The sequence below is a fragment of the Chenopodium album genome, chromosome 10 (genome assembly GCF_948465745.1).
Source record: "Chenopodium album chromosome 10, dcCheAlbu1.1, whole genome shotgun sequence".
Lineage (NCBI taxonomy): Eukaryota > Viridiplantae > Streptophyta > Magnoliopsida > Caryophyllales > Amaranthaceae > Chenopodium > Chenopodium album.
Window position 1 is genome coordinate 62,167,349 of NC_137843.1, and position 11,437 is coordinate 62,178,785.

The window sequence follows — 11,437 nt, forward strand, 5'->3', positions numbered from 1 at the left end:
TTTAACATAGTTTATGAAGACGACGCATCCCAATCTTGTGGACCAACCGCTCAACACTCTTCGAAGGTAGGGACTTTGTAAACAAGTCTGCAAGATTATCAGATGATTGGATCTGTTGGACATTTATCTTCCCTTCCTTCTGCAAATCGTGTGTAAAGAACAGTTTTGGGGATATATGTTTAGTCCTATCACCTTTAATATATCCTTCAGTTACTTGTGCGATACATGCAGTATTATCTTCATAAATGATGGTTGGACTTTCAGTTACTTCTTTCATCCCACATTCTTCTTGGATATTGCCGATCATTGACCTTAGCCATACACACTCACGTCCTGCTTCATAAAGGGCAATCAACTCAGCATGATTTGATGATGTCGCAGTTAAGGTTTGCTTTGTTGATTTCCAAGAAATTGCAGTTCCACCATAGGTGAACAGATATCCAGTTTGTGACTTGGCGTTTTGTGGGTCTGATAGATATCCAGCATCTGCATATCCGATGAGGGTGGCATCTTGCCTTGATTGATAAAACAAACCAAGATCTTTTGTTCCTCGTAGATATCGTAGTAAGTGTCTTACTCCTTTCCAGTGTCTCTTCGTTGGTGCGTTGCTAAACCTGGCTAACAAATTCACAGAAAAAGCTATGTCTGGTCTAGTATTGTTAGCTAGATACATTAGAGCCCCAATTGCACTTAGATATGGTACTTCAGGACCAAGGACATCCTCGTTTTCCTCTCGAGGTCTAAATGGATCATATTTCATAGTCAAAGACCGAACAATCATCGGGGTGTTTGTTGGGGTCGCTTTGTCCATGAAAAAACGTTTTAACACTCTTTCGGTGTAGTTAGACTGATGGACGAAAATACCATTATTTAAGTGCTCAATTTGCAATCCAAGGCAAAATTTAGTTTGTCCAAGGTCTTTCATCTCAAATTCTTTCATCAAGTATTTTGCAGTTCTTTCAAGTTCATTTGGGGTTCCAATGATATTCAAGTCATCAACATAAACTGCAACAATTGCAAACCCTGATTGTGATCTCTTAATGAAAACACAAGGACTGATTTGATTATTCTTGAACCCTTCTTTCATAAGGTATTCACTAAGACGATTATACCACATCCTCCCAGACTGTTTCAATCCATAAAGTGACCTTTTTAATTTTATGGAAAGTAAATGTCTAGGCTTGTGGTTTTCTGGTAATTTTAGTCCATCTGGGACTTTCATATAAATATCTGTATCGAGTGACCCATATAAATATGCGGTTACTACATCCATTAATCGCATCTTTAGTCCTTCTGAGACTGTCAAGCTTACCAAAAATCTTAACGTAGTTGCATCAACTACGGGAGAATATGTCTCCTCATAATCAATCCCAGGAATTTGAGAAAAACCTTGGGCTACAAGTCTTGCCTTGTATCTTACAATTTCATTTTTCTCATTTCGTTTTCTCACAAATACCCACTTGTATCCAACTGGCTTTACACCTTCTGGTGTAAGGGTTATTTTTCCAAACACTTCTCGTTTTTCGAGTGACTTTAACTCTGTCTGCATTGCCTCTTTCCATTTTGGCCAATCATGCCTGCAACGACATTCTTCCACTGTTCTTGGTTCACTATCATTTTCGTCAGATGCCATTTCAATTGCAATGGAATATGCAAATATTTCATTTACGATAACATCATTTCTATTCCAATAATTCCTGGTAGAAACAAAATTTATTGAAGTTTCATTGTTATCGATGTTATGGTCATCTTGTTCATCCCCTTTCGGATTATCATCTTTTTCTCTATTCTTATCTGTACTTTGTCTTTCTTGACCTTCTGTAAGGGGAATATTGTCGATCTCATCAGGTCTTTTTAATTTTCTTGGTTTAGAGTCTTTTGAACCAAGTGGTCTTCCACGCTTTCGGCGTGCTAGAGATTCATTTTCAATGATCTTATCACCAGAAGGAATTTCAATTCGTGCAGGGGCATTTTCAGCTGGTATATGTGATTTTGTCACTTTCTTTGCATCTATAAATGCATCAGGCAGCTGATTTGCAATGCTTTGTAAATGAACAATTTTCTGAACTTCTTGTTCACACATATTTGTTCGTGGATCAAACATTGACAATTGTGTTGCATTCCAAATGATTTCTATTTCTTTCTTTCGTGGGTCCACTTTCTCTCCCCCTAAGGCTGGGAATACTGTCTCATTGAAATGACAGTCGGCAAATCTGGCCGTAAATAAATCACCGGTCATTGGTTCAAGATATTTAATTATGGAGGGTGATTCAAACCCAACATAAATTCCCAGCCTTCTTTGTGGACCCATCTTTGTTCGTTGGGGTGGAGCAATAGGAACATACACCGCACAACCAAAAATTTTTAGATGTGAGATATTAGGTTCTCGACCAAAAACTAATTGTAGTGGTGAGAACTTATGATAAGCAGTTGGTCTCAACCTAATTAGAGTTGCCGCATGTATTATGGCATGACCCCAAGCAGATGAAGGCAATTTTGATCTCATCAATAATGGCCTTGCAATCAATTGTAGTCTCTTAATTAATGACTCAGCAAGTCCATTTTGTGTATGAACATGAGCTACAGGATGTTCTACAACAATTCCAATCGACATACAATAATCATTAAATGTTTGGGATGTAAATTCCCCTGCATTGTCAAGCCTTATTCTTTTTATTGTATGGTCTGGAAATTGTGCTCTTAGTTTAATAATTTGAGCAAGGAGTTTTGCAAAAGCAACATTTCTACTGGATAAGAGACTTACATGTGACCATCGAGTTGAGGCATCAATTAATACCATAAAATATCGGAATGGTCCACATGCAGGATTAATTGGTCCACAAATGTCTCCTTGAATCCTCTCTAAAAATGTTGGAGATTCAGTAGCAATTTTGTTCATAGATGGTCTTATTATTAATTTGCCAAGTGAACATGCAGAGCATGTTAATTCATCTGATCGAGGGATTTTAACATTCCTAATTGAATGTCCTACTGAATTTGCTATAATCTTGTGCATCATTCCTGTACCAGGATGACCCAAACGATCATGCCATAAATTTAGCAGATTCTTATTATCTAACTTCTGGTTAGATATCAAATTTATTTCAACTGGTCGTATATCTATATGATATAACCCTGAAGAATATGCTGGCAATTTCTCATACACATGTTTCTTGCCATGTTTTTCTGCCGTGAGGCATAAATATTCTTTTTGATCCACTATCATTGTTTCTAAATGAAAACCATTTTGACGCACATCTTTAAAACTTATAAGATTTCTTCGAGATTTACTCGAATATAAAGCGTCAATAATGATTAATTTTGTTCCATTTGGGAGTATTATGCAAGCTTTTCCAGAACCTTCTATTAGCTTGGCTGACCCAGAAATGGTATTAACATTTGCTTGAAATAATTTTAACTTTAAAAAATATTTTCTATCCTTCAGAATAGTGTGTGTTGTTCCACTGTCCAAAAGGCATTGAAATTTGGAACCAACTTCGGGCAGATCCATATCTTCATAAAATAATAAGTATAAGATTAGTTTAAGATAATTAAACTGGACGTACTTTATTAATAATGAATAATTAAGAGTACATAGCTTGAACATGAAAAAAAAAACATACAAGAAAAGTACATAATGAAAACATAATACATATCATAGTAATTGATGAATTATCTAAACATGATTATTCTCTCCAAAGATAAATTCACCACTAGCTTCACCATTGTCTATGTGGAAATCAGACACATCAAGGCTAATTCCAGGGACATTTTCTTCATTAACATAATTTGTTTCGGCATGTTTTTCTTTCCCTTTAATGGAAGCCTGGTATAGTTCTACCAGATGTTTGGCCGTACGACAAGTACGTCCCCAATGTCCAGTCATGCCACATCTATAACATGTGTCTTTTCCTTTTGTGGTGGCTTGATTTTTGTTTCCTTGTTGATGCCCCCTTTGAGTGTTGTTTCTAGGGGGAAATTGGCCTCTACCACGGCCATAACCACGTCCACGGCCACGTCCGCGGAAATTTCCACGACCTCTGCCACGGTTATTATATTTTCCACGTCCACCTCTATGAGCAACATTTGTCTCGGGTGGATTTGAGCTTTCTACAGCATTTGTTTCATTGAATGCTTGAGACCCAGTTGGTCTTAGGTTGTGATTCTTCAACAGAAGATCATTATTCTTTTCAGCAACCAATAATGTAGAAATAAGCTCAGAATATTTTGCAAAGCCTCTTTCACGGTATTGCTGTTGCAATACAATGTTGTTAGCATGGAATGTAGAGAGTGTTTTCTCTATCATTTGCACTTCAGTGACTGGTTGATCACAATATCTCAATATTGATACGATTTTATATAGTGATGAATTATAATCACTGATAGATTTAAAGTCCTGAAATCTCAGGTTTGTCCACTCAAATTGTGCTGAAGGAAGGAGTACCCTTTTATGGTGGTCATATCTTCCTTTCAGGCTATCCCATAGTTCTCTGGGATTTTCCACCATTAAATACTCAGTTTTCAAACTGTTATGTAAATGATGCCTTAAGAGAACTATAGCTTTTGCTTTCTCTTGATCAGTTGGAACTTTAACTTGAGCAGGGGCATCTTTTTCGTTTCCTGGGATGGTAATTTCTTTGATTGTATGTTCCAATCCCTGAGCCTTCAAATTCATTTGGGCATCAACTGTCCATTCAAGATAATTATGTCCAGACAAGTCTAATACGTCAAATTGTCTTTTCATCAAGTCTCCCATTTTAACTACAATCAAATAGGTAATTATTATTAAGCCAATTAAGCAAGTGATAATTAAAGTAATCAAATTGTAATCATAATAATAATCCATTTAAAACATATTTGCTTCTCCCCCTTGGGTTATTATTATGATTTACATAAAGTTAAGCTAAAATTAAACATGATAATTACGTTAGTTAAACAATGACAACAACAATAATAACAATAACAATGATAATAATAACAATAACAATAAATACTACTACTATCACTACATCACCGACAACGACAACAACAATAATAATAATAATAATAATAATAATAATAATAATAATAATAATATTAATGACATACATTAATGATAAGACAAAAGAAATATTTATTATAACAAAATGCACTTATAATCTACCTAGAAGACAAAAAAAACTTGAAGTACTACGGAGATTACATGCATGAATTCTCTTTGTCGAAAAACCGAGCGCTACTTATGTAAAATGATGAAAATCATCATTGCCATTAATAAAACTACTAGGGCCATAATTAAAACTAAATATAGTTTTAATTTCCTTAAATCTTCTTCGAAAGTAAAGGGGTGTGGTGGTTGTCGGTTGTCGACGGGGAACATGGTGTATGACCGGTGTAAATGGAGGAAGAAGAAGAGGAGATAATTTGGGTAAAGTTTAAGGAGGGGATAAGGTTTGTATGGTGAAATAAGGGGGTGTAATCCGCCTTTTATAGGGGGGTAAATTATCCGTTTCAGCTTTACACTACTGTAAAAATATCATACAATGTTCTAGTAGACTGGTAAAATAATCGTAATCAAACTATTAATATTTACAAACGTAAATAAGTATCACACTGGGATGCAAGCCGTAGTGGTCCGAGAACCCTAATCTATTCATGAGGTCAAGGGTTCGAAAACTGAAAGAAACATAAAAGTGTGTAATCTAAAAAATTAAATAAATATAAAGGCTGCATCATTTTTTTCATTTTAGTAATTATGCACAAGTAAGTAAGTATAAACATGATTTGTGTGACCATGAAATTTACTCTATTAACATGCATACAACAAATATTTCCACATGCAAAAGTAATTATATATTACTTTCTATAACCATGCATGAGAGTTACCAAACTAAGTATCATAAATAAGGTATGTATTGATATCCTCATTTTTAATCAACATGGCTAATAATGTGGAGTAATTTTGTGGAGAAATATATTGTGAGTTTCTGGTATAGAGGATCCCATATGGGCAACTATAGAGCATACTCCTCAAAATATATTTTGTGAAGGAAATTGAATCTTTGTAAAAATTGGATAATCGGTATAAGTATACCTGATTGAAGATGGTGCTGATAACGTGTTATGAAATATATAGAAATTAGAGGATTAAGAGAAGAAGGTAATAAGAGAAGTATTACTACTTTTATGTATTACTCTTGGTAATATTTTTGTGCATCATACAAGTGAAATTACATGGCTATTTATAGTAGTAAGAACCACTATTACATTGTGGGCTATAACCTTAGAGGGTGGCAATTAGGGTTGGCTACTACATTAAATGCAATGAAGAATTGGAGTGTGGACATTCACACCTTGACTAATTTAATTAACTCTTAACATCACTCTATTTTTTATTTCCTTTATTGTAGATCTCCGTCAATAATACCCCACCTAAAGATGGGCACGGGCCGTGCCGGCACGCGGGCGGCACGGGCCCGGCACGACTCCGGCACGGCCCGGCACGGGCACGGTGGCCGGCACGGCACGGCACGGCGGCACGCCGGCGTGCCGTGGGCCGTGCCGTGAACAACTTTTTTGGGACCGGCACGGGCACGGCCCGTGGCACGGCGGACGGCACGGTGGCCGGCACGTGGGCCGGCACGCCGGCACGACCCGCCGGCACGGCACGTGGCACGGCCCGGCACGGCCAGGCACGGCTAGGCACGGCCCGGCACGGCCAGGCACGTAGTATTTTTTTTTTTTTATATGCATTTTTGTTTTTAATTCGTTTTTTTTAACATTTATTTTTTTTTTTAAGAAAAAAAAAAAAAAAAAAAAAAAAATTAAAAACGGCACGGTTTGGCCCGCGGCCCGGCACGGCACGGCCCGCTAGGCACGTGGGCCGTGCCGTGCCGTGGGCTGGGGTGTGCCAATCCCAGGCACGGCACGGCACGGCACGCCGCGGAGCCGGCACGGCACGGCACGGCACGGGCACCACCCCGGCACGGCCAGGCACGGCCCGCGGCGGCACGGGCACGGCCCGTGCCCATCTTTAACCCCACCTATAATTTCACATTTTCTTATTCTTCTTTAAAATCAAATCAAATCAAATCAAATCTCATTCCAAAACCCAGTTCCTCAAATTCCAATCAAAACCCCCAATTTTGTAAAAAATGTTTCTTTTTGATTGGTTTTATGGAATTCTTGCATCATTGGGGTTATGGCAGAAAGAGGCCAAAATTCTCTTCTTAGGTCTTGATAATGCCGGAAAAACTACTCTCCTTCATATGTTGAAAGATGAGGTAAATTTTTTGAAGGGTTTTTGATTATTTGATTTGGAGATTTTGACTTTTTTTGATTGATTGATTTGGTTTTTTTCTGGGTTTTCAGCGATTAGTTCAGCATCAGCCAACTCAGCATCCTACATCGGAAGAGCTGAGCATTGGTAAAATCAAGTTCAAGGCTTTTGATTTGGGTGGTCATCAGATTGCTCGTAGAGTTTGGAAGGATTATTATGCCAAGGTTTGACCTTTTTTTGTTGAAATTTGCTTTATATTATTATTTATCATCAATTGTGATGAATTATGATGAATGTATGTTGGTATTTTATGTTCATATAGCTAAGTTACGAAAATTATGACAAATTTTGGTTTTGATCCAATTTTTGTTTGTGGCTTTATGAGCAATTATAAAAGTCAATTGAGCTGAAAAGTCTTTTTTTGAGTGATCAATTAAATTTGAAAGTAGTCTAATTTTTGTGGGGTTTCAAGATTGGAGTGGCAGATTTGATGAAAAAGTTTTGATCATGAGAATTTCATTTGAATTTGAAGCTAGTCCAACTTTTTTGGGGTATAAGATGGAGGTCTAGGTTTGATAAAAGTGCTCGTTTGTGAAACTTTAATAATGTATTGCTTACAATTATATCTGGAGGATGTGCATGACGACGATGATGACTGGGGTTCTTGAAGTGCTATATGTGATTTACTAACCCTTTAGAATTCGAACTACCGGAATCTGCTTGTGCTGGATTTTTATCATTGATTGTAGATATGGTTTGATGTTTGGGGGCTAATATGGTTTGTTATTTTTGATGGAGGCTGATTTGGTGTTGTATTTGCACATTTGTGATTGTCATATGTTTTTTTTTTTTTTTTTTTTTTTTTTTTTTTTAAATTCTAGAGGCTTGACTTGCAAAGTATCACGATTCTGTTGTGCTTAGATTAGAAAGGTGTGCAGGGATTTTTCTGTTTACAATTTGTTGAACTTTATCTACATGGAGAGTCATAGTGTATGGCTGAATGCACATTGAAGAATTTAAGGATTGTATGAAGATGCAGTTTTTATAGACTATTTATAGACAATGTATACCCATTCTTTTATTACAATTCTCATGTGCTGATGTGTTATCTGATGTTTGATTCATTCCCAACACCGCTGGTTGCTAGAAAAATGCAATGTATTAGAATTAAAGAGTCTCTTAAATCTTAAAATGCGATGCTAGAAAAATTGTGTTGTTTGTTTAAGGCTTTCTTCTTTCACCTGAAACCCATTATTTGAACTTATTTAAATAAACTTAAGCTTGTCTGAGATTAATTTAGCTGTGAAACCAACTGTGATCCCTTTTGTTCGACTAAAGTTGTTTTTTAAAGTAAAGAGAACAAGGTGCAAAAGGATGTATTTACATGAACACAATCCTGTATTCTCTTCGTTTTCCAGATGTAATTCTTTAATTGATCTTTCTTGTTGAGTGTGATATTGCAATTTTTGGTTTTATTTGATTATTGGGTATAAGAAAATGTTACTGCTATAGAGCAAGCACTTTGAAGAGCATTAGTGCTGGAATATGAAGAAAGGGCAGGGGGTAAGAAAGTAATCACCTTTTTTCTCACACCCAATCAACTCTTCTAGAAACAAGAGTCAACAGAAAAATGGGTATTTCTAAAGAAAACAGAGGGAGTACATTAATTTAAAATGTGCGGGGATTCCATCTTTTAGGCATGCTACTTTTCACAAAGGACCTTCCATTAATATCTTGATTTTCTATGGAAAAGTGAATTAATTTCATGCTTGTGGAAATTTCTATTGTAGCAGCATGTTCCAATCTCTTAGGGTGTGTGACATGTAAAGGCTCTACAAGGTGTTGATGATTATATTTCTGAAATAGTGTCCGGAGGCCGTTCAGCTGAATTGATCTGCAAAAAAATCATGAAAACCTATTGTGCTACTAATTACTACTTTACATTCTTTAAAACTCATAAAATGGAAGGAACTTCTCCAAAACATCTGTGATGGACCTACAGCATCCATTTTCCGCAGGCTTTTCGCTTCCCTCTGAAGTTTTTTTTTTTTTTTTTTTTGGTTGATACGCTTGCTTGGCAGTTAGAACAGCAGTGTGATGTTGGCTGCCTAACTGAAACTTAGGGTAGGGATATCGGACCATGACAGAGGAGGTAGTGCTACATAGAGAATAGCATTTGAACATACTGCATGTATGTTTCCTGGCTTGGTTCCTTTTGGTTGGGGGGTTGATGTTTATTTTTCTTGTCAATGTACCCTCTTTTAATCTGTCCATTGTTGTAAAGAGAAAGGGAATGCATTTCTAATGTTTGACATTGTCCTGTACGATTCCATGAGTTTTTTTACCTAAATGTTTGACATTGTCCCATGAAAATGTAATTGCTAAATTATAGGATGAGTGGTAAAGCAATTTCTAATCACCAGTAGCAGCACAGTAGCACCCGTGCTGTAGCTAGCAGTTCTGTCTCTGTGACGGGAAAGACCTCTGCAATTTGTCTGTTTTCCAAAGCTCATTCCTTTCCCGTATGAAGGTAGCTGGTTGTGCAGCCTCCTACGAAGTAGAGCTGTGGGTCACAGTAGTTGGTCTTGAATTCTTTCTCCGGCTCATCATTTTCCAAGGATGAACTAAATTACAGACAAAAGGCAGGAGTTCTTTATTGGGTGCTGGAATGCTGATTAATGATGTTAAAATGTTTCTTTACCATTCTTTTTTGTTGCATGAAAAGGGTTTGTAGTTTATGACATTGTTGTCGATTAATCAGAGACACGTGCTGACTCACTCTTCAAAATCTCTCAGGGACTACTCTCTTGTCTCAACATAAGAGAATGAATCACTCTTCAAAATCTTAGGCTTCTTAGCAGATATGAAATTTGTTCACTTTTGTCCATCTGCCTTGCTATTTTATTTAAGTGTTTGTATAAATATAATTGGGAAGTGTAAAAAGTGAGGAGGGCCTTGTATCATGCTTACCTACTGTTCTCTCATACACACTTGTAATGTAAACTTTGCAAATGATGTTTTTATATACCTTGGAGCTTTACATATAGCTTCTTATCTCAGGCATGTTGTGTAGTATTTTCTTGCTATTTTGCCTCAACACTTATCATTTTGCTCTTTTCTGTTTCAGGTTGATGCTGTTGTTTACCTTGTGGATGCTTTTGACAAGGAGAGATTTGCTGAATCAAAGAAGGAGCTCGATGCCTTACTTTCAGACGAGGCCTTGGCCAATGTTCCATTTCTTATCCTAGGGAACAAGATTGACATCCCTTATGCAGCTTCCGAAGAAGAGCTACGCTTCCATCTGGGTCTTTCCAACTGCACTACAGGCAAGGGGAAAGTGAATCTTTCGGGCTCCAATGTCCGCCCCCTTGAAGTATTCATGTGCAGCATTGTCCGCAAGATGGGATATGGTGATGGATTTAAGTGGGTTTCCCAATACATCAACTGAGACTAGAATTAAGAGAATTGTACTTTCGATTTCTGTTGCTACTGCTATTCAATGTTTCTTGTGACTACAGATAGAATTCGTAAGACTGATTCTTTAATTCTTACGGTGAAGCTGTCAGAACTTGTCATGCTGATTGTGCTAATATGGAACTCCCTAAGGAAGATATAATCTATTGTGTTTCTTTGTTCTGAAGTTGCGCGATAATATTTTGGATTACTAGTGTTAATGCACATCCTCTCCTTTTGAAGAAACTTACAGTATTAAATAAGAGTAATTGGAATTGTAGTAGTCTCACTAATGAAGCTCATGAAGTGAAACATATTTATTTCAACAAAAACTAGTAATTTGTAGGATCACTGCCTTATTGCAGGAGCAACCTTTTCACACACATTTAATATATAAGCAAAAAAAAATGATCAAATAGAACTTTTCCTGTGTTTTAAAAGCAGAAGCAACTGTGGGTTGGTAAGGGTGATAATGCTTATGCGCTGGACGGTGCTGGTTTGGAGGAGCTGTAATTAGAGTCTGGAGTGGCTGCTGTGTGTTGCAGCCTTGCAGGAGTGCGTCGGGTGTGTGAAGTGGGGAGAAGCTGCAGCTCAGCTGTGGCAAGTTGCCAACTTTGGTGTGCAAAGGCTTGCAAAAAGGCATGGATCCAAGAACACTATTCTTGATTGTGATATAATGAGTGGTATGAGCAATTCACAGGTTATGAGGGTTCACCTCCTAATAAT

General features: G+C 37.1%; 1 protein-coding gene across 1 annotated transcript; it reads left to right on the forward strand.

Moving 5' to 3' along the window:
* The first annotated feature begins 7,022 nt into the window (after positions 1-7,022).
* On the forward strand, positions 7,023-10,898 carry LOC145562852 (small COPII coat GTPase SAR1A-like). The gene is made up of 3 exons (XM_081623263.1): positions 7,023-7,262; positions 7,351-7,482; positions 10,386-10,898. Exons 1-3 carry the CDS (start codon positions 7,134-7,136, stop codon positions 10,704-10,706), a joined length of 582 nt encoding a protein of 193 aa, XP_081479389.1. The 5' UTR covers positions 7,023-7,133; the 3' UTR covers positions 10,707-10,898.
* The last annotated feature ends 539 nt before the right edge of the window (positions 10,899-11,437 follow it).

Bases quoted from the DNA above. Each gene is read 5' to 3' on its own strand.
- LOC145562852 (XM_081623263.1), top strand. From the start codon at position 7,134: ATGTTTCTTTTTGATTGGTTTTATGGAATTCTTGCATCATTGGGGTTA. The intron at 7,263-7,350 runs GTAAATTTTTTG...CTGGGTTTTCAG, and splicing joins TTCATATGTTGAAAGATGAG to CGATTAGTTCAGCATCAGCC. The intron at 7,483-10,385 runs GTTTGACCTTTT...TTTCTGTTTCAG, and splicing joins GGAAGGATTATTATGCCAAG to GTTGATGCTGTTGTTTACCT.